This window comes from Chelonia mydas, chromosome 13 (assembly GCF_015237465.2).
Source record: "Chelonia mydas isolate rCheMyd1 chromosome 13, rCheMyd1.pri.v2, whole genome shotgun sequence".
Classification (NCBI taxonomy): Eukaryota; Metazoa; Chordata; order Testudines; family Cheloniidae; genus Chelonia; species Chelonia mydas.
This window is the reverse complement of record NC_051253.2, coordinates 35,549,737-35,577,634: the sequence shown is the minus strand read 5'-3', so window position 1 is coordinate 35,577,634 and position 27,898 is coordinate 35,549,737. Positions and strand designations below refer to the sequence as shown.

General features: G+C 48.4%; 2 protein-coding genes across 12 annotated transcripts in view; one reads left to right on the top strand and one right to left on the bottom strand.

The window, feature by feature from the left end:
• The first annotated feature begins 2,203 nt into the window (after positions 1-2,203).
• LOC114019551 (alpha-1B-glycoprotein) lies at positions 2,204-26,720 on the top strand. Of its 5 annotated transcripts, none has more exons than XM_037877194.2 (7): positions 2,204-2,571; positions 2,674-2,712; positions 5,842-6,135; positions 13,212-13,511; positions 16,449-16,778; positions 17,187-17,288; positions 19,031-20,715. In XM_037877194.2, exons 1-6 carry the CDS (start codon positions 2,541-2,543, stop codon positions 17,279-17,281), a joined length of 1,089 nt encoding a protein of 362 aa, XP_037733122.1. In that variant the 5' UTR covers positions 2,204-2,540; the 3' UTR covers positions 17,282-17,288; positions 19,031-20,715. The 5 variants fall into 5 exon arrangements, with proteins under 5 accessions (XP_037733122.1, XP_043382828.1, XP_043382829.1 ...); XM_043526893.1 differs by lacking the exon at positions 19,031-20,715 and adding an exon at positions 24,839-26,720 and having other exon boundaries at positions 2,438-2,571; XM_043526894.1 differs by lacking the exon at positions 5,842-6,135 and having other exon boundaries at positions 2,438-2,571.
• Positions 25,296-27,898, bottom strand: part of LOC119567944 (Fc receptor-like protein 5) — a 47,180-nt gene continuing 44,577 nt past the window's right edge. For 5 of the 7 annotated variants that reach the window (XM_043526878.1, XM_043526877.1, XM_043526879.1 and 2 more), the window contains one exon: positions 25,296-27,199. The gene's annotated coding sequence lies outside the window, so the exon portion shown is untranslated. The remainder of the gene's footprint in view (positions 27,200-27,898) is intronic. The other 2 variants (XR_005227882.2, XM_037915872.2) reach the window with 2 other exon arrangements.

The window sequence follows — 27,898 nt, the reverse complement described above, 5'->3', positions numbered from 1 at the left end:
CGGTCTGAATTTGTCGAGATTCAACTTCCAGCCATTGGCTTGTGTTAGACCTTTCTGAGCTAGATTGTAGGGCCCATTATCACATATTTGGTTCCCATCTAGGTGTGACGCTATTGACATAATCTGGGACCGTATAGATCATTGTTGCAACCAAGGTCCTGTAGTGGCACCAAATCTTGTAAAAAGGGAGTCAAATGAGGTGTCAGAGAAGGTGATGGTTTGCTGATTATGATTATGCTGTCTATATGTGTGTATCATTTTTGTAGTTGAAGCTATGAATATTGGCTCTATACTGTCTGTATTTCAAACTTAGGCTATGCTTCTGGGTGACACCCCAGACATGTTGGTGTCAGCCTCTGCCTAGCCTGCTTGATGCCCATTAAGGACCATCAGCTATACAATTGACCCACTGAGAGAAGGCAGACACGCCTTGCGACTCAGCAAGGTGTGCAGGGACCTGCCTATGGACAGAACTCTGAGGTTTTACCAGGCCATGTGAGGGACAAAGTCCTGGCTGGGATGATTTAATTGGGGATTGGTCCTGCTTTGAGCAGGGGGTTGGACCAGATGACCTCCTGAGGTCCCTTCCAACCCTGATATTCTATGATTCTATGACAGCTTGTCTTTGGGACAAAGAAAGAGACCACATGGCAAGAGACTACAAAAAGCTGCAGCAGCTCCTCCATCTTGTCTTCAGTCCTGCTTCTTACCTCTGGAGGGACTTGGCTACACTGAAGCTTTGAACCAAGGACTGAAAGACCCATCCCAGCTGTGGATGTTCTCCAGAGACTTGATTTAAACCTGCCGTTTATTCCATCACTGCTACAAGCCTGAACCAAGACCTTTGCCATGACTGTACGTCATTGATTCCATTTAACCAATTCTAGCTCTCATCTATAGCTTTTTCCTTTTATGAATAAACCTTTAGATTTTAGATTCTAAAGGATCGACAGCAGCGTGATTTGTGGGTAAGATCTGATCTGTATATTGACCTGGGTCTGGGGCTTGGTCCTTTGGGATCGAGAAAACCTTTTTTGTTTTACTGGGGTATTGGTTTTCATAACCATCTGTCCCCATAACGAGGGGCACTGGTGGGGATACTGGGAAACTGGAGTGTCTAAGGGAATTGCTTGTGTGGCTTGTGGTTAGCCAGTGAGGTAAAACGAAAGTCCTCTCTGGCCGGCTGGTTTGGTGTGCCTTGGTGTGCACAGAAACCCCAGCCCTGGGCTGTAACTGCCCTGCTTTGAGCAATTTGTCCTGAATTGGCACTCGCAGTTGGGTCCCACCAGAACCAGCATCGTTACACTAGGTACTTACAAACTGAGATCAAGTCCCCTCCCTTAACCTTCTCTCGTGAGCTAGAGAGCAGCTGACAAATGGGAAAACTGAATCACAGAGAGCAACAGGAGCATAAAGAAGCTAAGCACCCAACTCCCACTGGATTCCAGGGGGGATTTAGGCACTTTGACAACACTAGCTTTTCCCGCGGTCACACTGGAAGTCTATGGCAGAGAAGCAAATGAACCCAGGTCACCAGAACCCAACTCCAATCCCTTGAACAAAAACACATCCTTCCTCTCCTCACGCAGACAGGCGTTTCGACACTTGCCATCCTCATCTCCCCGCTGAGTCTGCACCAATACACAGAAATAGTCACATTAAAAAAAACCCACAATGCAGCATTAGCCTGTGGGACATCTTGCCACATGACCTCATTTTGAGCCCAGGAGCAAAGCAGCAGTCCAAATAGGGTGAAACACGTCTATGTGAAAGACAAGACTATTCCAGCTATAACTCCTAACAAAATAACCAGCAGCTTTGGAAGGCGTCTGAACTCTGCCGATACTGTTCTAGGGTTGATTTATACTTAAGCTTCAAAGGGTGAGGTGTTTAAATCAATAAACTGCCATGGCTCTGAGAAGGGAGTGTGGTCTACCGGTTAGAGCATGGGAAACTGGGATTCCAACTCGGGGGGAGTGGGTGGCATGGGGGTGTGGGGAATGGGTCACAGGGCCTTTCCCCTCAAGGGGGTGCCGGCTCTGATCCAACCCCAGGCTGGGGGACTGGCTGGCTCAAGGGGTGAGGAATGGGGAATGGGGGCTTTCCCCTCTAGGGGGCACCAGCTCTGATCCAGCACCAGGGGCGGGGAGACTGGACTGGCTCAGGGAATGAGATATGGGATCTGTTCCTTTTTCTAATCCAGCCCCACCTTGATGGACCCTGACTGAATCTGGTGTGTGTGGAAGGAGATTAGGGTGCACCAGGTCCAGTCTGCGGGGGGATCAAAGCCGGTTCCAGCCTCTAAGACCAGAAGAGACCATTGCTTCACTTCAAGGCATCATGGGAGATGGTGCATCATCCCCAGCTGGCCTGCCCGGGGTTTTGACATTTCCGAGGGGAAACTGGCGGCTTGGCTTGGCATCTGCATTTCCTGCCACAGGGGATGTGCAGAGGGGATGAGTCTCTAATTTGCAGAGTGGAGACGGCACCGGTGGCAGAACGGAGAACCCAGCTCCTAGCCCCCAAGCCACCAGCTCTGCATGGCGCTAAGTCTCCTTCTGCCTGTGCTGGGTAAGTGGCCTCCCTCAGCCCTCACCCCTCTGTCTGTCCTGAGCTCATTCCATCCCTCGGTCCCACAGCTGGAGCCCTCATCCCCTCTCTTCTCTCTTTCAGCCTGTCTCCAGATCCTTCCCCGGCCAGTGTCCCTCGCAGGTAATGCTCTCTCCTAGAGGGAAAGGAGGGCTTTTCTACCCCCAGCCCATGTCCACCCTGTGGATGGCTCAAGGGGCCCCATAGGAGCGTAGGAACCAAGGTCTGTTGACTCCACAAGCCTGTCTCTGACAGCGGCCAGTGCCCAAAAGCAAGGGGTAATCTGACCGTCGCTCGAGATTGGGTTAGGGCTCAAAGCTTGAGGTTGCATACCCCTGGCAACATTTGCATTGGCATAAATTCTGATAGCTTGTGGCAGTCAGATAAACATCCCAGGCCTCTTTAAATCCTCTTAAGTCCTTTACCTCAACCCATCTGGTGGCAATGACTTCCACAGGCTCACTTGCCTACTCCCCTTCCAAAGCGTCTCCTGTGGAATCCAACTATCCACTTTGTCCACACGCGAGACATTTTGTTTTGTTTTTCATTGAGAAATGCCACTTCATTGAAAGCAAGAGTTTTGGGTGGGGGAATGGTTAAACAAGATTTGGCATTGTTGAACCAGAAACTTTCATTTTTCTGAGGCAAACATTTTTTTTTTTTTAGAAACCTTAGTAAATTTCCCCTATGAAAGAGTTGGAGAACCAAATGCAGGCCTCTCAAAAGAATCATTTCAATTGACCCCCCAGCTGGATTGTTGCTCAGATTTTAGATTCACGCATTTATGGGCGATTTTGAATTTTATTCACAGTTTGGGCAAAAATTGCAAAGTGTCACAATTTCTCACATGCTGGGAAAACGGTCTAGCCCCTGAACACCCACCCACCTACCCATGCAATAAGTAGCTGTGATTTCCCCCCACACAAGCATGCTCAATGGCTGAAGAGTGAGTCACGTAATTGCTCAATATTTGGGGTTCTCTGCATGTTAGCAGGATGGCGTACGGAGAGCTCACCCAGCTGAAGCCTGTCTTGGAAGGAGACAATCTGTTCCTCAGGGGCTGCTAGCATGGCCTACAGAGGAAATGTTTAAAATGGTTTATAAATAGACTTCCGCTCCCACCCAGCCCCAGTCTGCAGTCGTGGAGGAAAGCTCATTTGTGCATGGCACTCGCTATTCAGCTTCCTCATTTTTCCTAGTCATGGCCAGGACTAGTAATGACAAATCTGGTACAATGCACAGTAAGACAGGAACTCCTTCCTTAGCCCTGCCCTGCCCTAAGAGACGGGGGCTACAGGAGTGGGACAGGGACTTTCCCCCTTAAACACACACACATAAAACTCGTGGTTAGACTGCAGATCTCCTGGAGACAGGATGTTGCAAAGGCCAAGAGTTAGCAAGGTTCAAAGTGCGGAGGGACCTTTATGTGGATTACAAGAGCGTCTGGGTTTCTAAGGGTTAATGTCATTAGATCTTCTTAGACCTTAGTCCTCACATTTTTGGTCCCCCTGTAGGTCCTCATGTCTGTAATCACCGCACCCATTGTCCCGCTCTTTGGTAAACTAAATAGATTGAGCTCATTGCGTCTCTCATTCTAATCCTTTAATCATTCTCATAGCTCTCCTCTGACCCCCTCTCCACTTTATCACCATCCTTCCTGAAATGGGGACGCCAGAGATGGATGCAGGATTCCAGCAGCGGTTACCCCAATCTCAACTACAGGGGCTAAATAACCTCTCTAGTCCCATCTGAGAATCCCATTTATGCCCCCAAAGATCACATTAGCCCTTTTGGCCACAGAGTCGCCGGGGGAGCTCATGGTTTAAAAGGTTACTCACAATGACCCCACAGCTTTGCACGTTCTCTGTTCCAGCCTTTGCTCAGTACACCCTCAGGGCTCCATTGACTTAATTTTCCTAAGCCTTCGGAGGCAGCTGTGTATATGAGAAGGAGACTGGAATTTTCTCTTCAGCTGGGACCTACTGTTCTGCCTATCTCATAAGTCTAGCTGTCTAGCTGATATTTAGTCCTGTCTTGAGTGCAGGGGACTGGATTAGAAGACCTTTTGAGGTCCCTTCCAGGCCTACAATTCTATAACAACTCGGGCTGGGCAAAAATTTGCCACTGACAACATTGTTCCATCCAGAAATGCAGATTGGTGATGTCAAAACATTTCACACCTCTGTGTGAATTTCATGCCATTTTTCACTTAGGGAAATGAAACGAAAATGGAGAGTTTTGATTTTTTCTAAATGAAAGAGTGTTTCCTTTCAAAATTTCCTTCCATGCTATTTTTTTAAATGTCAGAAATGTGTAAAAATGCTCAAAGTTAAAGCAAGACATTTTGATTTTGTCTGAACTAAATGGTTCCTTCAGTGCTAAACAATTTTTTGCTGTTGTTACTTTTCAGTGCGCCACAAATGTCAGAAATGTTCAGTCCAATGCAAACCATATTTTTTCTTTTGACTTTTCGAACAAAAAAAAATTCAGTTTTCAAACAGTTCCACTCATAATGCAATAAAAAGAGTGCCACTGAAAAGCAGCCAATTCAGAACCAGCCAAAAGAAATATTTCTTTCTGCCCAGCACATCATTGGGCTTTGGAACTCATTGCCACAAGACACGGTTGAGGACACAAGTTTAGCAAGATGCAAAGAGGGGGTTGTATGTTTAAGAAGAAATAGCCAGAGTTAGAATAATGCTAACAAAAAACACTGGAAGGGATATTAAACTTCATGCTTCAGGGCTTAGGACAATCAGTAACTCTTAGAGATCAGGAGGAGAGATTATTCCACATCCTCAAGGTCCCATGCAGCTTCTCCTGGAACATCTACAAAGTGCCTGAGACAAGATACTCCATTGGGGTACCTGGCATCTGATCCAGGTGGCAATCCCTCTGTTGCTATGGGAATGTGTCCTCGGGTCAGCTGAAGAAGTTCAGTTCCTGGGCAGGTTAGGAAGTGGGCTGGGATGACTCCATCGATTTCAAGTTTGGGATGGCATGGTGGTAGGGGTGGGAGCGGGGGCATCTAACTTCTAACACACTACGCTTGCTGCAGTTTTTACTCATTTGTGTGTATTGTGGCCTAGAGCTGTCCTGGCCAGCTGCATGACCTAGGACAAGTCATTTCCCTACCCTGTGCCTCGGTTTCCCCATCTGTAAAATGGTGATAATGAAACAGACCTCATGCTTGGAGACCAATTGATGAAAAACGCTAGGAAATATTATTATTAGACCACTTTCTGCTTCCAGATGAAGCTTCCCCGACGCCCTTGCTGACTGTGAGCCCAGAATATTCCACCTACCGTGTTGGCAATTCTGTTACCTTCACATGCTTAACACCCAAAGGGCACCAGGCCATGCGATTCCAATTTCTAAGGGATGGAGCTGAAGTGGACTCTGCAGAGACCCAAAGTCAGCTTCCCCATACCTACAATCTGCCTCGTCTAAACGTGCATGACTCCGGGTCCTACCGCTGTCGGTACTGGACACCTGGGCAGAAGATTCCATCCAAACTGAGTGATCCTATCACCATAAATGTCTACGGTGAGTCCATGTTATCAGATAGAGAGTTTTCCAGCTACAATGGCCCCATCGCTCAGCGGTTAGAGCCTCGCTCTTATAGACTAGGTGTTAGCATTTCAATTCTCACTGCAGCTTGGAAGAGTATTTTGTGCTCTACCTCAACCACAAGATATGGGCTCAGTGGACGAATGATTGGGTGGGACTCTCTGGCCTGCGTTATACAACAGGAGGTCAGGGTAGATGATCACAGATGGTCCCTTCTGACCTTATAATGAGTCTATGAATGGGGGGAAGGAGAGATTTCAGTGAGCAGATGTTAAAAGATGATGATTAGGGGTATGAAGCAGCTTCCATATGAGGAGCGATTAATAAGACTGGGACTTTTCAGCTTGGAAAAGAGGTGACTAAGGGGGGATATGACAGAGGTCTATAAAATCATGACTGGTGCGGAGAAAGTAAATAAGGAAGTGTTATTTACTCCTCATAACACAAGAACTAGGGGGTCACCAAATGAAATGAATAGGCAGCAGGTTTAACACAAAAAAAGGGAAGTATTTTTTCACACAGCGCACAGTCAACCTGTGGAACTCTTTGCCAGAGGACGGTGTGAAGGCCAAGACCATAACAGGGGTCAAAAAAGAACTAGATAAGTTCATGGAGGACAGGTCCATCAATTGCTTTTAGCCAGGACGGGCTGGGATGGTGTTCCTAGCCTCTGTTTGCCAGAAGCCTGGAATGGGCGACAGGGGATGGATCACTTGATGATTCCCTGTTCTGTTCATTCCCTCTGGGGCACCTGGCATTGGCCACTGTTGGAAGACAGGATACTGGGCTAGATGGACCTTTGGTCTGACCCAGTATGGCTGTTTTTATGTTCCTATGTACAAGACTAAGCTATTCACACGGCTGGCTGGAAAGTTTCAACCAGAGCTGTTTTTATCGAAGTATCTGGTTTTGTCGAAATCAAAACACGCTGTGGGAATGTGCCAATCTCAAGAAGTTTCAAGAGAAAGCAGACAGAATTTTATTGTAGGTTGATGAAGTTAGATTTAAAAAGGACCTTGAGAAACTGGAGAATTGCCCTGAAATCCACAAGATGAAATTTGATAAAGACAAGTGCAAAGTGCTACACTTAGATAGTCATTAGGAAGGGGAAAAAATCAAATGCTCAACTGCAGAATGGGGAATAACTGGCTAGACGGTAGTCCAGCTGAAAAGGATCTGGGGGATATAGTGGATCACGCATTGAAGATGAGTCAAGAGTGTGATGCAGTTGAGAAAAAGCCGTATCTCATTGCAGGGTGGGCACATATCGTTAAAGGAGGGTCGTATGTAAGACACGGGAGGTCATTGTCCTGGTCTGCTCAGCACTGGTGAGGCCTCAACTGGAGTACTGCTCCAGTTCTAGGGGCCACACTTTAGGATGGTTGCGGACAAATTGGAAAGAGTCCAGAGGAGAGCAACAAAAATGACGAAAGGTTTAGAAAAATTAGACCTAAGAGGAAAGGTTTAAAAAAACTGGGCGTGTTTAGTCTTCAGAAAAGAGGACTGTATGGAACGGGCTGGAAATATCTGCAAACCAGAGAACAGTCTGTAGGTATGTTATGGGCTGTGCTAAAGAAGATGCGGATGAATGGTTCTCCATGTCCAGTGAAGGTAGGACAAGAAGTAACAGGCTTAATCTGCAGCAAGGGAGAGTAAGGTTAAATAGCAGGAAAAACTTTCTAGCTCTAAGAGGAGCTAAGCTCTGGAATCGGCTTCCAGGGACAGGTGTGGAATCCCCATCACTGGAGGTTTTGCAGGGCAGGATGGACAACCATACACCTGGCATAGTCTACGTTTACTTGGTCCTGCCTCAGTGCAGGAGGTTGGATGTGATGACTTCTCAAAGTTCCTTCCAGCCCAACATTTAGAGGATTCTGTGAAATGTTTCATTCCAATAGTTGTATGCAGTGTCGTTGGAGCAGTGTTGGTCCCAGGACATTGGAGAGACAAGGTGGGTGAAGTAATATTGTTTCTTGGATCGACTTCTGTTGGTGAAAGAGACAAGCTTTCAAGCTACACAGAGCTCTTCTTTGTCTCTTCCACTAACAGAAAATTGGTCCAATAAACTATATTACCTCACCCACCATCTCAGCTAGCAAACAGGGGACCACAAACAGGGCAGTTTGAGAAGGGGAGAAGGAGATCCCCCAGCTGAATGAACAAGGTGCAAGTACTAACCTTGAGGTGAGTGAGTTTGTTTGACTGCTTGTGTGTTTCTTTCTCTTTCAGGTTATTTCAGTTATTTCAGTTACTGGGTTAGGTGGGATTGTGTGTTTGGGGACTGTTTGGCCCTTTGTTCCCTGGATCATCCTTGATCATGTTTGATCACCCTCCCCCTGTATGACTAATGAGGGGGTAGGGCTGACCTAGGAGAGAAAGCCTTAAAAGCCGAGGCTAAGTGACCAAGGGGAGTTTGAGAGGGAGTTTGTAGGAGGGAGTTGTAATACAATCACTATTGTTAGGAAGAGCTGAATCACCACTGCCAACACTGCTCCTGTCTCCTCCACCTGTGCCTGTATCCAGACAAACAACCTGACCATAGGTTTCAGAGTAACAGCCGTGTTAGTCTGTATTCCCAAAAAGAAAAGGAGTACTTGTGGCACCTTAGAGACTAACCAATTTATTTGAGCATAAGCTTTCGTGAGCTACAGCTCACTTCATCGGATGCATACCTGACCATAGATGCCGCTACCCAGATCCTGGTGTGGACTTGCAGAGACAGTGGCCTGCATTTCCCACTCACAGAAACCCAGGCTGGGGGGAGCATCCAGTATGAGAGGTGCCTGCTGGTGGAATCTCTCAGGAAGCAGGTGGGAGAGCTACAGGAGGAGGTGGCTAGGCTGAGGAGCATCCGTGCCCATGAGGAATTCCTCGAGAGTATTCACATGGAGACATCCAAGGCTGAGGAAGCTATCCAGCTACAGAGGACTGCTGTCACACCCCTCGGGGAGGAGGCCATGGCTCTGTCACAGGGAGGACACTGGCTGCTGGTTACTTCTGGCAGCAGGCAGTGCTCCACCCCTACTCCCAACCCACCCACCGTGGTGATGGAAAACTGATATGCTGCCCTGGCAACGAGTAATGAGGAATCACCCCCAAAAATGGAGGAGGAGAAGCCATGTACCCCCAAGGCTGGGAGAATCTCAGCCACCACTCCTAGGAGGAAATGTAGGGTAGTGGTGGTCGGTGACTCTCTTTTGAGGGGGACGGAGGCACCCATCTGTTACCCTGACATGGCATCCCGAGAGGTATGCTGCCTGCCAGGGGCTGTATCCGAGATGTTACGGAGGGACTGTCGAGGATCATCCGGCCCTCTGACTACTACTCCATGCTACTCATCCATGTGGGCACTAATGATACTGCGAGGTAGAGGCAGACGCATTCTGGAGGTGAATGCCTGGCTGCGAGAATGGTGTCACAGAGATGGGGTCCACCTATCGAGGAAGGGGATGAGCATATTTGGATATAGACTGGCTAACCTAGTGAGGAGGGCTTTAAACTAGGTTTGAAGGAGGCAGGTGACCACAACCCACAGGTAAGTCAAGAACAAGGAGACCTGGGAGAAGGTTCAGATTTAGGCAGAAGCATGGGCTGTTATAGCAGGGATAAAGGAGAGACAAGACAGAACTGGGGGGAGAATCAAATTAGTATCTTAGATGTCTGTATACTAATGCGAGAAGTATGGGAAGGAAGCAGGATGAATTCAACATGCTAGTAAATAAATACAACTACGACACAGTTGGCATCACAGAGACTTGGTGGGATAATACACATGACTGGAACTTTGGAATAGAAGGGTACAGCTTGCTCAGGAAGGACAGGCAGGGAAAAAAGGGAAGAGGTGTTACCTTATACATTAAATATGTACACACTTGGACTGAGGTTGAGCTGGAAATAGGAGACAGACTTGTTGAAAGTCTCTGGGTTAGGATAAAAGGGGTAAAAAACAAGGGTGATGTCATGGTAGGGGTCTACTACAGACCACCTAACCAGGAAGAAGAAGTGGATGAGGCTTTCTTTAAACAACTAACAAAATAATCCAAAGTACAGGACTTGGTGGTGATGGGGGACTTCAACTACTCAGACATCTGTTGGGAAAATAACAGAGTAGGGCACAGATTATCAAGTAAATTATTGGAATGAATTGGTGACAAGTTTTTATTTCAGAAGGTGGAGAAAGCTACGAGGGGAGAGGCTGTTCTATTTGATTTTGACAGGGAGGAACTGGTTGAGAATTTGAAAGTGGAAGGCAGCTTGGGTGACAGTGATCATGAATGACAGAGTTCATGATTCTAAGGAATGGTAGGAGGGAGAACAGCAAAATAAAGACAATGGGTTTCAAGAAGGCAGACTTCAGCAAACTCCCAGGAAGCAGTAGGTAGGATCCCATGGGAAGCAAGTCTAAGGGGGAAAACAATTGAAGATAGTTTGCAGCTTTTCAAAGAGACATTATTAAGGGCACAAGAGCAAACTATCCCACTGCGTAGGAAAGACAGGAAGTCTGGCCAGAGACCACCCTGGCTTAACCAGATCTTCAATGATCTAAAAGAAAATTTAAAGTGTCCGACAAAAAGTGGAAATAAGGTCAAATTACAAAGGATGAATATAAACAAATAAGACAAGTGTGTAGGGACAAAATTAGAAAGGTCAAGGCACAAAACGAGATCAAACCTGCTAGAAACAGAAAGGGTAACAAGAAAACATTCTACCAATACATTAGAAGCAAGAGGAAGACTAAAGATAGGGTAGGCCCATTACTCAATGAGGGGAGAAAAACAATAACAGAAAATGTGGAAATGGCAGAGGTGCTTAATGACTTCTTTATTTCAAAAAGAAAAGGAGTACTTGTGGCACCTTAGAGACTAACCAATTTATTTGAGCATAAGCTTTCGTGAGCTACAGCTCACTTCATCAGATGCATACTGTGGAAACTGCAGTTTGCAGTATGCATCTGATGAAGTGAGCTGTAGCTCACGAAAGCTTATGCTCAAATAAATTGGTTAGTCTCTAAGGTGCCACAAGTACTCCTTTTCTTTTTGCGAATACAGACTAACACGGCTGTTACTCTGAAACCTTCTTTATTTCAGTTTTCCTCAAGAAGGTTGGTGGCAGTTGGACATCTAACGTAGTGAATGCCAGTGAAAATGAGGTAGGATCAAAAGAGACTAAAATAGAGAAAGAACAAATAAAAAATTACTTAGACAAGTTAGATGTCTTCAAGTAACAAGAGCCTGATGAAATACATCCTAGAATACTCAAGGAGCTGACTGAGGAGATATCTAAGCCATTAGTGATTATCTTTGAAAAGTCATGGAAGATGGGAGAGATTCCAGAAGACTGGAAAAAGGCAAATATAGTGCCCATCTATAAAAGGGGGAATAAGGACAACCCAGGGAATTACAGGCCAGTCAGAGAGGGTACACTACTAAAGTTTGTGGACGATATCAAGCTGGGAGGGGTTGCAAGTGCTTTGGAGGATAGGATTAATATTCAAAATGATCTGGACAAACTGGAGAAATGGTCTGAAGTAAATAGGACGAAATTCAATAAGGACAAATGCAAAGTACTCCACTTAGGAAGGAACAATCAGCTGCACACACACAAAAAGGGAAATGACTTCCTAGGAAAGGGAAAGGGATCTGGGGGTCATAGTGGACCACAAGCTAAATATGAGTCAACAGTGCAATGCTGTTGCAAAAAAGGCAAACATCATTCTTGGATGTATTAGCAGGAGTGTTGTCAGCAAGACACGAGAAGTAATTCTTCCGCTCTACTCTGCACTGATTAGGCCTCAACTGGAGTACTGTGCCCAGTTCTGGGTGCCACATTTCAGGATGGGTATGAACAAATTGGAGAGAGTCCAAGAAGAGCAACTAAATGATTAAAAGTCTTGAAAACATGACCTAGGAGGGAAAATTGAAAAAATTGGGTTTGTTTAGTCTGGAAAAGAGACAATTGAGAGGGGACAGTTTTCAAGTATATAAAAGGCTGTTACAAAGATGTGGGAGAAAAAAAATGGTTTTTTTAACCTCTGAGGACAGGATAAGAAGCAATGGTCTTAAATTGCAGCAAGGGAGGTTTAGGTTGAACATTAAGAAAAAAATCATACCTGTCAGAGTGGTTAATAACTGGAATAAATTGCCTAGGGAGGTGGTGGAATTTCCATCATGGGAGGTTTTTAAGAGCAAGTTAGAAAAACACCTGTCAGGAATGGTCTCAATAATACTTCGTCCCGCCATGAGTGCAGGGGACTGGACTAGATGACCTCTCGAGATCTATGATTCTATGATTCTCTCTCCATAATTATAAATGGAAAATGGTAACAAAGTGGTGAATTAAGAAAATGTGGAGGAAAACTCAATGGTTTTGAAACAAACATTTCCAAAATGTTGGATGTTTTAATCCTGAATTTTTTTCATTTTGTGGGGGGGAAACCCTCAGGTTTGATTTCCAGTTTTTCCCTTACTATGAAATAATTTCAGAAAATGAAAAATACATCATTGGAAATTATTTTCTTTCCCATTTAAATAAAAAACCAACAACCCCATTTTCCAATGGAAAAAAAAATCCATTCAGTGGAAAAAGTTCTACCAAGAACCAGGCTACGTACTCTTGAGTGCCATCTAGTGGTGTTTTATCTGTTAACTAACTGTATCTCCAGACTTCAGAGGAGCAGCCGTGTTAGTCTGTATCCGCAGAAAGAACAGGAGGACTTGCGGCCCCTTAGAGACTAACACGTTTATTTGAGCAGAAGCTTCCGTGGGCTACAGCTCCCTGCATGGGATGCATGCCAGACAGAGAGAGCTCTGGTTATAGGAACTGGGGATGAACATTTTTCAGAGACAACTTCATGCTCCTCCCATCGCTGCTTCTCTTGAGATACGTCCCTTGGCAAGGAATCAGCTCCTGTTGAGTTATCACAAAACCTATTTCTTAGAGGATAGTTCATTGGGCTAGGGGTTGGGAACCAAAATGTGGGGTTGTTTGTACCAGTGTATCGGGAATCACTTTGAGTCACTCTCTTTTCACTAACCCTTCTGCTCCTATTCCAGAACGACCACCACCACCGTCACTTTCTCTGGACCCCCCCTGCCTTGAGTACCTTCTGGGGGAACAGGTGATGCTCAGCTGCATAGATCCCAAAGTCGGGGAGGTGACAGGATACAGATTCTACAATGAAAGAAATGGGAAGACCTCCACCTATGCCCCTGACCCAAGCGGGGGAGCCAAACTGGTCTTCCTTGCACTTCACATGGCTGATGCTGGACCATATACATGCAAATACTGGAGAGCACAGTCTGGGCAAGAGATACTGTCGGTGGGAAGCCAACCAGTCTCTGTTTCAGTGCTGGGTGAGTCCCCCATTCATGCTGCTCTTTGATGGAGCTGGAGGATGGGTGGGGAAAGCTGATCCCGTTTCACAGAGGATTTCCATAGTTCAAAATCTGGTTTCATTCCAATTTGGAACAAAAGCCAAGAATTTCAAAGTTCTCCCTTGAAGGGAATGGAGCCATGACTCTAGGGCAATCCACCAAGTGAGCCTGGAATCCCTGGGAGCTAAATCTTCCAAGGCCTCAGCTCCTCATTTACCAAGAAGCTAGGAGCCCATGCTGGGTGGGCAAGCTGGAAGGAAGCCAGGCAGTTTCTTATGGAACTCGGCCGGTTCCATCAGAACTTTGATTGAAATCTAACCGTCTGCATGAAGCATTTCAATTGGGACAAATTGGCAGATTCGAATGAAACACCTGTTTAGTTGAAATTCTTGTGACCAGCTGTAGGAGTGAATGTTACTAAGCTGGGGGCATGTCCCATCCAGCAGAGTAAGCCTATCTCCATTGCACTTGTCATAACCATGCAGCTAAGGGTAGCCTAGAATTCCTCCTTACCTGTAAGGGGTTCAGAAGCTCAGATAACCTGGCTGGCACCTGACCAAAGGGACCAATGGGGAAAGAAGATACTTTCAAATCTTGGGGCGGGGGAGGCTTTGTTGGTGTGTTCTCTGGGGAAAACAGAGAAGCATCAGGTCAAAAAAAGTCCTTCTACTATAAACCATCCTGTACAGGTCTCTGATATTACAAAAAGAGTAAGTAAATAAGGCAAGGCGTGTTAGATTATCTTTTGTTTTCAACCTGTGAATTTTCCCTTTGCTAGAGCGGGGTTTATCCCGTTTTTTGGTAACTTTAAAGTTTTGCCTAGAGGGGAATCCTCTGAGTTTTAAATCTGATTACCCTGTAAAGTATTTACCATCCTGATTTTACAGAGGTGATTCTTTTACCTTTTCTATAAATAAAATCCTTCTTTTAAGAACCTGACTGATTTTTCCATTGTTCCAAGACCCAGAGGTTTGGGTCTTTGATCATTTTGTAACCAATTGGTTAGGATATTATTCTCAAGCCTCCCCAGGAAAGGGGGTGTAAGGGCTTGGGGGGATTGCTAGGGGAAGAGGAACTCCAAGTGATCCTTTTCCCTGGTTCTTTGTTAAATCACTTGGTGGTGGCAGCGTTACTTAAACCCAAGGTAGAAGGGAGAATTTCTGCCTGGGGAGTTTTTAACCTAAGCTGGTAGAAATACGGGGGTCTTTCATGCAGGCCCCCACATCTGTACCCTAGAATTCAGAGTGGGGAGGGAACCTTGACAGCACTAGAGGGTGAGATCATGTTACTGGGGTGAAATTGATCCTGCAGAACTAGTTTCTGCTCATTAGCCTCCTTCCAGAGTTTTGCCTCTTTCCTGATCTGTGATTTTTTTTCCCACTCCTTCCATTCTCTGGTGAGTCTCTCACCATATCAAACTGGACCCAAAATAGACAACATGACCACATAACAGCCTCTCCATATGGCCAATGGGCAGACCCAAGCCACTCAACATGGCAACCCAACTGCCAGCATGGTTGCCAAACAGCCAACAATATGGCTGCCCAACATGGCCTTTCAATATGGCCAATGATCAAAATTTGAGCAATGTATCATGGAACCCAACAGCCAACATTATGGCTGTGTCATAAATATAAAGGGAAGGGTAAACACCTTTAAAATCCCTCCTGGCCAGAGGAAAAATCCTTTCACCTGTAAAGGGTTAAGAAGCTAGGATAACCTCGCTGGCACCTGACCACAATGACCAATGAGGAGACAAGATACTTTCAAAAGCTGGGGGGAGGGAGAAACAAAGGGTCTGGGTCTGTCTGGGTGATGCTTTTGTCGGGGACAGAACAGGAATGGAGTCTTAGAACTTAGTAAGTAATCTAGCTAGAGATGCGTTAGATTATGATTTCTTTAAATGGCTGAGAAAATAAGCTGTGCTGAATGGAATGGATATTCCTGTTTTTGTGTCTTTTTGTAACTTAAGGTTTTGCCTAGAGGGATTCTCTACATTTTGAATCAAATTACCCTGTAAGGTATTTACCATCCTGAGTTTACAGAGGTGATTCTTACTTTTTCTTCTATTCAAATTCTTCTTGTAAGAAACTGAATGCTTTTTCATTGTTCTTAAGATCCAAGGGTTTGGGTCTGTGGTCACCTATGCAAATTGGTGAGGATTTTTATCAAACCTTCCCCAGGAAGGGGGGTGCAAGGATTTGGTGAGGATTTTGGGGGGAAAGATGTTTCCAAACAACTCTTTCCCAGTAACCGGTTAAACGTTTGGTGGTGGCAGCAAAAGTCCAAGGGCAAAGGGTAAAATAGTTTGTACCTTGGGGAAGTTTTATCCTAAGCTGATAAAAGTAAGCTTAGGAGGTTTTCATGAAGGTCCTCACATCTGTACCCTCGAGTTCAGGGTGGGGAAGGAACCTTGACAGGCTGACAAAAGGGACAATGGCCAAAACCAAAGAGCCCAAGACTGGCACCCAAGTGACAACATGACTTGCCAATTTCCAGCAACATTGCTGATCTATATGCTGGCCAATGTCTAGCAATATGGTCTCCAATAGTACCAAAGATAGGTCTGTCTAACGTGGCCACTTTAATTGGCTACTCCAGCTCACTGCAGAATCCAATAGGACCTTCCGACTGAGAGTCATCCTGGCCACAGGGAGTGGGACTTATGTATGCGCTCAATGCTTTCCCATTGATGAAGGCCTCCACGGACACCAGGAAGTTGGGCAATGCTGGTGGCAATGGAAAGACACTGACTCGGAAGGGATTGCAATTTATTTCCAGTGTCTTGGGTCCCAGAGACCCCCAAAGTCCCTCTGAATAAAACCATTTCACCTCTTTAATCTCCTCCACTAGCGTGGTGTCCCACGCCACATGAGACCTGCCTCTGCTAACCCTTCCTTTTGCTGCTACCCTCAGATCCTCCTTCCCAACCATCACTGAGCATGGATCCCCCGACTGGAGTGATTAAGGAAGGGCTCCCCCTGCTGATCACCTGCACAGCCCCCAGGGACACCGGCGAGCGAAGATTCCACTTCTACAGGGATGGAGCTGAGTTCATCCCTGGGAACACACGGTCTCAGATCAGCACCACGGGGCAAGGGACTGGCTCTACTAATGTCTCTGTGCTCAGAATCCCATGGGCCAGTCCCAACAGCACTGGGAAATTCACCTGTGGGTATGAGGAGAAAGTGTGCCAGAAGTGGGTCCCGTCTCCCAGGAGCCAGGCTGTGAACATCACCGTGACAGGTGAGGAAACTCCTGCTTCCTAGCTACCAAGATAAAGACTTCCCCTCCCATGCCACATGATGCAAAAGGAGAGCAGAGAACACCATGAGCATACTGGGAAATGTGCAGTATCAGGGGCAGAACCCGGCGGCACCCACTGATCCCACAGCACGGACCCCTGCCCTTGTATAACAACTGAAGCCTGTTGTCACTGCAGCAGGGTTAATATTTGCATATTCTGGGCGGCCATCCACACCACAGAGTGACTCACATATCCGGAGAGCTGGCTTCATTTCCTCCTCCAGGGGGCAGCACATACCTGCACACACACAGAGAAAGAAAGGAGGGGTGGGGAGGGCAGCAGACAGCTAAATACATGATTCATTGCATCATTTCACAGGGGAATTCTTTTCTCTACTGTCTCTGCAGCAGACAAAGTTTTCCTGCTCCGGTTCCTGGTGGTGGGTGGCTCCTTCTTCATCATCAATGGCCTCATCTTCCTCATCTCCCACTGCTGCTTGTAGCACACAGGTAACTGGTTAAGGCGGCAGCTCTGATGCATGGACTGTTCCCAAGAAAATAACCCTTTAGAGATCTCAAAAGTCCCCCCTCCCTCCACCCCTCCAGAATATCAGCTCAGAGCAGTGGGTTTACAGGGGAAGGCTGTGACCTGTGAGACATCACGAACCCTCTGAGCTGCAGACAGTCCTAGTGCCAGTGACCGAGACGTGGGCAGTTTTGTCTAGTGGCTAGAGCAGCCATCAGGAATCGGAGGCAAGGGTCAGAACTAGAGTCAGAGGCCAGGGGGCAGAGCCAAGGTCAGGAATGTGGGATGTTAGATGGGGTGGGATCTGAGTTAGTAAAGGAAATTCTTTCCTGGGTATCTGGCTGGTGAATCTTGTCCATATGCTCAGGGTTCAGCTGATCGCCATATTTGGGGTCGGGAAGGAATTTTCCTCCAGGGCAGATTGGAACAGGCCCTGGAGGTTTTTCGCCTTCCTCTGTAGCATGGGGCACGGGTCACTTGCTGGAAGATTCTCTGCTCCTTGAAGTCTTTAAACCACGATTTGAGGACTTCAATAGCTCAGACATAGGTGAGAGGTTTTTTGCAGGAGTGGGTGGGTGAGATTCTTTGGCCTGCGTCCTGCAGGAGGCCGGACTAGATGATCATAATGGTCCCTTCTGACCTTAGTATCTATGAATCTATTAATCTATGAATCGGAGCAAGACCATGCAACAGCTGTGCATGAGATGGGACATGGAGACTCTTACATCCATTGGAACCTGGAGGAGGAATTGTCAGGAGATGAAAGCTATGAATGAAAAATGCCAGGGGATCCAGAATGACCATGAGTGGTGGTGTGACGCAGAAGGGAGTGGGGCGGATTGACCTGGGAATGTTGTCTGGTTTTACTGAGACTGTCGGCATTGGGGATGGGATAGCAGGAAGTCACTCTACTTGAGGGAAGATACCTGAGCCTGTAACCTGAGCCAGGAGGGGGGTTGAAGCCAGGTGACACCTTTGCCTGGGAAACTGGACAAAGGCTGGAGGAGGAGCTGGGGGGAGGGGGAGAGAAACGCCTGGAGGGAGGGTTGTTTTCAGTTTTGGGCTGGCGGGTGAAACGCAGGGAACCCCAGGGCTGGGGTCTAAGCTCCCTGCCCCTCAGAAGGACTTGACTGAGGGGTCCTGGCTGTACCTACAAGCTCTGTTTGGGACTGTGTTCCTGTCATCCAATAAACCTTCCATTTTACTGGCTGGCTGAGAGTCACGGTGAATCCCAGGAAGAGGGGTGCAGGGCCCGGACTCCCCCACACTCCGTGACAGGTGGTGAAGGTGGTTTTGCCGGTGAAGCGCCCCCCAGCAGCACACTGGGGAATTACAGTCAGGAAGGACTCAACTGGGACAGCACCTGTACCGAGCGCCCAACCCACTCCCTGCAGCACAGCGCCAACTAGTGTCACAGTGGGGAACTGGAGTCAGCACCTCTACTGAGGGCCCCACACTGCTCCCTGCAACACAGCGCCCCCTAGAGCTGCACAGGGGAACTGGGGCCTGAACGGATTCAAAGAACAGAGTGCCCCTAGTGAGTCCTCCCACGTCCTTCTCGCTTCAATTTTTTTGCCTCAGGGTGTGGATCTAGCCAACCCTGTTTAGCTGGGAGGTGTTTACGAGATCCCAACCCTGGGGCAGGAGAGCAGGAGCTGAAGCTCACTGGGTGATGGGGCAGAGAGGGCTAAAGAATGCTCATTGCTTCTTGCGTTTGTGTTCCCAGGGTCTGCAGGACGCTCCCAGGCAGAATCGGGTAGGGGATTTTGGATCAATAAAAGGCTCCCAGCCGTTCTCAGTCTCTCCGTTTCACGATGCAGTCCATTTATTGGGTGAATGCCGAGGGCCAAGAATTCTCCATGCTCCCAACTGCGTCCTTCCATGGGTGAAAGGGTTCTTCAGAGGCTGCATGCCTAGGGGTTAGAGCAGGGGGCAACTGGGAGTCAAGACACTTGGGGTCTGTTTCCAGCTCTGTGACAGAAAGGAGGTCCAATGGGTTAGAGCAGGCAGGGCTGGCAGCCAGGACTCCTGGGTTGTGTTCCAAGCTCTGGGAACGGAATGGGGTCTAATAATTAGAGCAACGGGGGCTGGGAACCAGGACTCCTGGGTTCTATCCCTGGTTGTGGGAAAGGAGTGTTATTCTCTTGGGTGTTTTAGGGGACTCCTTCCTTGCTCTGTCACCAACAGCTTGCAACTTTGTTTATAGCTGCTCGCAGTGATCTCTTAACAGCTCCTGTCAGCACGGCTGCATGGGCTCCTCTCATGTGGGCACCGCATTTACCACATCACCTGCAGCTGTTTTTGTTTTGCTCTCTGGCAAGAAGCCCTGTTGCTGTTGACACCTCCCTTCCCCCCTCACAGAACCACCAGCAGCTCAGCACCAGACATGTCAAACCCGCACACACAAAAAACCAACCCAGAAATTGGGCTTGTTGCTTGTTGTAGCTTGTTGCTTCTGTTTTTTGATCGGCTCCCGGCAAGCAGGGGCAAGGGGTGGAGAGAGAGTCAGGGGTAACAACTGGCAGCAACTGAAAGGCCAACCAAAGTAACTCCGAGACCTTATGTGGGATCTGTGGTCCCTGTGATCAGCACATCCCTCCAGAGTGTGCTCCAGAGTGTGCTTAGCCCCTTAAATCAGGGGTCTTCACAACACCGTCCCAGGGCACCTGGCCCCGTCTGCTGCAAGCCAAGGTCTACGCCTGTCCAACTGCTTGGGGCTGCTTTCCCACCAGTTTCTTCCTGCCCAGCCTCTCTCCAGCTTTCCTCCCCACAGCTTCTCTGGCTTGACCCTTCTTTCAGGATCCCTGGGCTCATTCTCCCACACGCCCAGACTTTTGTCCTAGTCCTGACTCTGAGAAGGGAGCAGGGTCTAGTGGTTTGAGCACTGGGGGCTGGGACCCAGGCCTCCTGGGTTCTATCCCCACCTCTGAGAGAGGAATGGGGACTAATGAGTAGCAGGATGTGTGTCTGGGAGCCAGGCCTCCCAGCAAGCAAATGCAGACCCCACCACCTGCCCCTTCTCCTACAAACAATCTTCTCTGTATACTAACCAGCCTGTTCCTCCCCAGCTGTGTGGCACAACCTGTCAAGCCTGGCTTTGCCCTCCAGGTGTGGTTAGGTAACCTAACCATGCTGTCCCAGGGCTTAAACACCCCTGGGGTTCTGTTCCCAGACCCTCCAGCCACTGGCACAGGCCTGGCATCTCCCCGGGCCAGGACGCAGGCCTGACGTGGGATCTCCGAGATCTGCTCCTGGAGACGCTCACCTGGTTTCTCTCACCTGGGGACATTTCCAGCTCCTGGGCTTTCCCCTCACTCTGGTTACTGACGCTCTTGTGTTTACTGCTCTTCGGTGATGTGCCAACTCCTCCCTCCAGCTCTTGTTAGGTGGAAATAAAGATGATGTTGATCACCAGGTGTCATCTCTAAATCATGTTCCCCTCTTGGAGATTAGATAGATAGATAGATAGATAGATGGGTATGTATGGGAATGGACAGACAGATAGATGGGGACATATGGGGATAGACAGACAGATAGACGGATGGGTGCATAGGGGGATAGACAGGCAGATTGCAGATAATTTCACATCCAAAGCCCTGAACACTGAATCCAAGATCGAAGCTGGGCCATGAGACACCGCTGGTTCTGAAACAGCTGTTTCAAAATGAAGTAAAAAGTGATGATTATTTCAACGAATAGATTCAATTAATTCTAAGCAAGAAGGTTCCCCTTTGAATCTGGTCCCAGGGTGGGGACTGGCTGGCTCATGGAGTGGGAATGAGACGTGGGCCCTTTCCCTTCGATGGGGTGCTGGCTCTGATCCACCCCAGGGTGGGGAACTGGCTGGCTCAGGGGGCGGGTAATGGGACACAGGGCCCTTTCCTCTTTAGAGGACACTGTCTCTGATATGGCCCCAGCAGGGATGACTGGCTGGCTCAGGGGGTGAGGATGGAGATATGGGGCCTTGCACCTGGAGGGCAACTCTTTTTCAGTGCTCTGGGGATGCACAGAAAATTCAGGCTGCAGCATCTCTGGCACCAACCCTTCTCACGGGCTGTCATAAACATACAGCTAAGGGTGGTATAAAATCCCTCCTTTACCTGTAAGGGGTTAAGAAGCTCAAATAACCTGGTTGGCACCTGCGCAAAAGGACCAATAGGGAAAGAAGATACTTTCAAATCTGGGCGGGGGGAGGTTTTGTTTGTGCTCTTTTTGTTTTGTTCTCTCTGGTTAGAGAGAGAGAGACCAAGCAGGTAACCCAGCTCCTATTGAAATGATACATCTAAAATTACAGAAATTGTAAGTAATAGCAAGGAAATGCATTAGATTATCTTTTGTTTTAGCTTGTGAATTTTCCCTATGCTAAGAAGGAGGTTTATTCCTGTTTTTGTAACTTTGAAGTTGAGCCTAGAGGGGAATCCTCTGTGTTTTAAATCTTTTTATTACCTTGTAAAATTACCTTCCATCCTGATTTCACAGAGGTGCTTCTTTTACTTTTTTCTTTATAATAAAGTTCTTCTTTTAAGAACCTGATTGATTTTAGTGTCCTAAACATAAAGGGTCTGTGCTCACTTTGTTAACCTATTGGTTAGTATAAATTCTCAAGCCTCCCCAGGAAAGGGGGTGAAGGAGGTTGGGGGGATATTTTGGGGGAATAGGGACTCCAAGTGGCCCTTTTCCCTGGATGTTTGTCTAAATCACTTGGTGGTGGCAGCAATACCGTCCAAGGACAAAGGAAGGATTTGTGCCTTGGGGAAGTTTTAAACTAAGCTGGTAGAAATAAGCTTAGGGGGTCTTTTATGCAGGTCCCCACATCTGTACCCCAGAGTTCAGAGTGGGGAGGGAACCCTGACAGGGCCCCTCCCCTCTAGTGGAGGCAGAGGAAGTCACAGCCTCAGTTGTAGTCACCGCTCAGCTCAGAGGTTGGACATGCAGCACCATCTCAAGTGAGGAGGGACTGAGGGGAGCTGATCACTTCCCGTCACCTTCTCCAAGACCTGCACTGGCGGCTGTACTTCAATGAAGTGCTTGTGTGAGGGGCCAGAGTCTCAGCTGGTGTAAAGAACTCTCAGGAAAGTGGGGTACAGAAAGGGGGGTGGGTTGCTGAGGCAAATGGTTCAACCCCAAGACCCTCATTCCCATCAGGTTTTCACCCTACATTCTCCATCCAGGGGCAGGGGCAGAAGAGAACCCACCAGCTGGCCATCAGACCTACCTGGAGTTCCACTGATTTACACCTGCTGGGGATCTGGCCCCTTTGACTCCAGTGGAGCTACGACCCATTGACCCCAGCTGGGGATCTCGCTCATTCATGGCGATGACTCTGAAACCAGCACACTGGGTCCTTGGGTGTGTTTGAAACTAACATTTGGAGGTGCTACTGCGGTGCAGGGAGCGTTTGCACAGACGGGGAGTGATGGGTCTGCGGAGGGTTTCCAGTCCCCAAACCCTGACTCTGTGTGATGGGTATTGACTCCGCACTGGCACTAAGAGGGGGTAACAGGAGGTGGAGGGTGGGCCAGGCCCAGTTGGAAATGGAGCCTAGCTGCGGGAGGGCTGGGTGGTGAGCAGAAAGGGAGGCATTCCAGATGTGATGGGGGATGTGGGGAGAAGCTCTCTTGCCTCTCTGGTTGCTGGAGGCTGGAGGGAAGGTCTGGAGAGCAGCAGCTGTGCAGACAGCCCGGGGAGGAGCTGGGGAAAGAGCCTGGGGGAAAGCCAAGGTACAAAGGAGTCCGGGAGGCAGTTGTGAGGCGTCTGAGGGAGCAGATCTTAGCTGCTCACCACAGGGTCCTGGGACCGGAGCCCAGAGAGGACCGGTAGGCTTTGGGTTCCCGTACTGACCCCCGAGAATGGTGGACGGGATCCTCCAACACAAAGAGGAGAAGGACAGCTGAGTTTGGGAGAGGGCCTCCAGAGGGAAAGTCCTAGGTGGTATTGCTCAGCAGAACTGCCGGGAAACAACCCTACAGAGCCTGGAGAGGGGAGAAGGGGCTGCAGAAGAGGGAGCCTGGGGACCGATGAAGAATTATGTTTATGTAACCCTTCTGCCCATCAGAGTTGGCGGCAACAAGGTTCAGTATCTAGGGGTTCCATTTCAATAACACAATGCAAAACCGGCTCGAGCCCTCTCCCAGTGACCTGGGACAATTACATACCACCCCCTTGGGCGCCTCTAAGAGGAAATACTTCCCCTCTTGCAAGCACAGAGTCTGAGTTTAGCAAAGCCTTTTAATAGAGGAGGGAAACAATGTGGCATTATGTTGTGGGAAACACCACAAACAAGATTCATAACACAAACCATGAGCAAGAGACCCATCCCCAAGTAAGTTTGGCAGTGTCCTTTTCCCCTCAGGGTCTTAAGTCCAGCAACCCAACAGTCACCCCCCCACACACACACAGTTTCTGTCCTTGGTCAGTGCAGCCCCAGAGTGGTCCTTGAGTCCAGCAACCCAAAAGTCACCCCTCCACAGTTTCTGTCCTTGGTCAGTGAAACCCCCACCCAGTTCATAAGTTTATCTGCAGAGTTTACCGCCCAGCCTAGGTGGAAGTGGGGGGAGGCAGGTGGGGGGCATCTTATATGCTCAGCTGCTTGGGTCGACGGCCAAGTGCCAGGCCTCTCCATGGGGTTCTGCTGCAGTCTTCACCACCAGCTGCACCTCTCTGCCAGCCATCCTGCTGGCTGCTTCTCTCTGCCAACCACCCTACTATCTGCTCTGCTCCCCACATCTCTCCACTAGCCAGCCTGCTACCTGCTCACCAAGTTGTCTTCAGCTCCCCCCCCCTTTTAACACAGCTCTTAGTAACTTCAGCTCTCAGTGATTTTAGCTGGTAGTAGGGGAGCCCCAGTGCTGGTGCACCAAAGTAGATCTAATGCTTAGACCTAGGTATCAGTGATTTCAGCTCTGCAGCATGTAACGAGACTCCTAACGGAGTCAAAATTAGCTCTGTTATCACACAGTGGAGAGAGAAGGAGTCAAAGTAGCATTTAGGGCCCACAGAAGAGGCCCATGCTACTAGGTACACATACCTGGCATCATCATCATCGTCGTCATCGTTGTTGTTGTTTTGTTTTTTGTTGTTGTCATCTCCTCCCTCCCCCTTTCAGTAGGTTTTGGAACCCATGTCCTTTGCCTAGCCAGTTCTGCTTAGTTGAGGGTGAGTCCCCCTTGCCTGGTGAGTTCTGCTTAGTTGAGGGTGAGTCCCCCTTGCCTGGCGAGTTCTGCTTAGTTGAGGATGAGACCCTCCATCATAAAATGCCAAGTATAGGTCTACTGTCCTCGATTCACATAACCAGGATAGCAACGCTTTATTACTCCTGCCCCAATAACAAAGATACTGGGGACCCCACAACAGCCAAAGTGACCATTTGGGCAGGCAGTCCATCATGTTAGGCAGGGTGGGTGTGCCCATGCAAATGAGATCAGCCCCTGAAGTCCTTTTCCACAGCTCACCACCAGATGTCACGGTAGAGCTCATTCAGATTCTGCTTACATTTATTTGAATTTAATTTACTGAACTCTGTTTATCCCCATAGCAGAGAGTCCTTAAAGTGACCCTGCTGACGGGCCTCAACGTGGGAGGAGAAATCACCCCAGGGCATGAATTGCTGGCAGAAGTGGTGCTATGCCAGGCCCTGCCACGAAGAGGAGCTCCAGCAGTGAGTTCCCTCTTCCCCACCCAGCCAGACCCTTAACCTGGGGCCAGACCTTCTTTCCCGAAGTGAAAGAATCCGACATTTCCAGTTCACCAGGAAACTACCACCTACGGACCGGCATTGTACCTGCTGCGGCTTTGATCTCTGGCTCTGTATTCTGGGCATTGTGAGTTTCAAGCCTTCATATGAGGCAGAGATTTCAATTACCCAAGGTCAAAGAGCTTTGGGGCTTCACTTTATCTACCCTCACATGACCCACAAATACCATGGGGATCATTTTCCAAAAGTTGTGGCTCTTCTACAGCAGAAAGAAGGATAAAAGATAACACCAACCAAATTGGGCTGAAAAGTTTAATGGAAAACAGAGCAGTGGGTTGATTTCCATCTCCAACCCACTAGAGCCCACTTCCCTCCCAGAGCTCGGAGTAGAACCCATACATCCTGATGCCCAGTCTCCCCTGCTCTATCCACTAAACCCCACACCTCTCCCAGAGCCATGAATAGAACCCAGGAGTCCTGGTTCCCAGATCCCCCTGCTGGCTGCCTCAAAAGAACACATGGGAGGAACAGAGAGAACTCTCCATCATTAACATTCAGACAAATCAATGAAGTGTCTCAGTGATGGAGGGTGTCAGAGAATTTCACTTTTGTCCTACAGTCCTTGTGGGCTCTGCCTGGGGGCCTCTTGCAGAACCTGGAAGACACAAACACAAGGAGCAATGAAGGGTCATCAACTATCTGGGCTCCATTTTACACCAGGTCCTGCCTCATGAGCTGATATACACTCTGATTTCTCACACTCAGCCAGGTTGAGTGACCCCCAACAATATTCTGTGTATTCCTTTGGGGGCGCTGTGCTGCAGGGAGCAGGGCAGGGGCTCAGCAGGGGGCGCTCTCCCCTGGCAGACAGTGCAGGCTGCCATGACCTGTGCAGTGCCAGGGGGCACTGTGTGTTAGGAAGGGGCATGAGTGTCTCCTTAGCGTGCATCATGCTGCTGGATTTGTCATCTCATGGAAGGTGTGCATTGAAGCGAATGACCTGCCCGGTCATTAAGTACCCAAATACTGGCTCTTAACATGCACAATCCTTGTCCCCAAAATTCCCACCTCCGCTTCGACTGGGCACGTAAATCTTGCTCTGCTGAGTTCATGGATGTCAGTTCCATGCCTTTGTATAACAGCTGCAGTGTCCTACACTGGGGGAGGTTGGATGGTGGCTGGGATCACTGCTCGCTGACATTGTGCAAAAGTCACTATGCCCCACTGCAGGGGGACTGCATAAAGTGCTGGGTGCCATCTTTTGGGGTTTGAATCAGAACCTTCTGCCCCATAACCTTTGGTGCCTTGAAATGCTCAGCTCCTGCAGCTCCCTGTCTGGATGCTCCCTGCCAGCAGACAAGCGTGTACGGAGCATCTGCGATCAACAGCCCTGGTTTAGGAATGCCGACTCCAGCAGCCTGCTTGGTACCTCTCACCATGCTCTGGTCTCTACAAGTCTTGGTTACTACTAGCCAAGGGATGCCAACACCTCCCACCCCCGGTACAAATTTCCCCCCCAAACCATCTTCCTGGAAATGTCCAGCCCTCTCCTGGAGCATCCAGACCAATAATAAGGGTCACTTGCTCCTTTAAAGAGACAATCCACAGCTGCTCGCCACGTTAACTCGAGTTACCAGTGACTTGAATTCAAACCCAGTCCTGGGTTGGTTTAGATTAAAATGAAGCAAATTTATTAACAACAGCCCATGGGTTAAATGATGCCAAGTGAAAAGAATCCAAGGGAAAAATGATTACAAGAAAATCACTGTGAAAACACGCAGCTGAAAGACTAAAACTCGATGTAGCAAGGCACGGTCTGCATTCAAGATGGTTTTGCCCTCCGATTATGCTTGGTCCAGCCTGGCCAACTGGCTCTCAGTCATAATCTTCCATCAAACTTTGGGGCACTGGTTTCCCCTGTCTTCTTAGGGGGACGATAACTTGGAGGTTCACTGCCCCTCTCTCTATCGTGCCTGAGAGCATGTTCCTTTAAGTTCACTGATGCTGCATCAAGAAGCAGGAAAGTCTCCTGGGGGAGCCGCTTGAACTCCCTGCTGATAGCTGAGTCCTTACCTCCTGTCCTTGGTGGCTTGATGGCTTTGTAGAATTTCAGAAAGCCTTTGACAAGGTCCCTTGCCAAAGGCCCTTAAGCAAAGTAAGCTGTTACAGGATAAGAGGGAAGGTGCCCTCATGGATTGGTAACTGGTTAAAAGACAGGAAAGAAAGGGTAGGAATAAATAGTCAGTTTTCAGAATGGCGAGAGGTAAATAGTGGTGTCCCCCAGAGGTCTGTACTGGGCCCAGTCCTATTCAGCATACTCATAAATAATCTGGGAAAAGGGGTAAACAGGGAGGTGGCAAAATTTGCAGATGATACAAAACTACTCAAGAGAGTTAAGTACAAAGCAGACTGTGAAGAGCTACAAAGGGATCTCACAAAACTGGGTGACTGGGCAAAAAATGGCGGGTGTTGTTAAATGCAAAGTAATGCACATGGAAAACATAGTCAACACTCTACATATAAAATGATGGGGTCTCAATTAGCTGTTACCACTCAAGAGAGAGATCTTGGAGGCATTGTGGATGGTTCTCTGAAAACATTCTCTCAATGTGCAGCAGCTGTCAAAGAAGCTAACAGAATGCTGGGACTCATTAGGACAGGGATAGATAATAAGACGTGTAACAAGGGAGCATGGCCTCCCTCCCAGATGGAGGGAGGGACAACCGCAACCGCGTCCTTGTGGGCAGAGCCAGGACACCCTCTCCCTCCCCGCCGGAAACAGAGGGGCAGGACAGGAACCTGAAGTATAAAAGGCAGGCCCGCCAGCTCAGATGGGGAGGAGCCACCAGAGGAGAAGGACGTCTTCCATCCACTGCTGGAGCTCGGACCCAACAGCGCCTG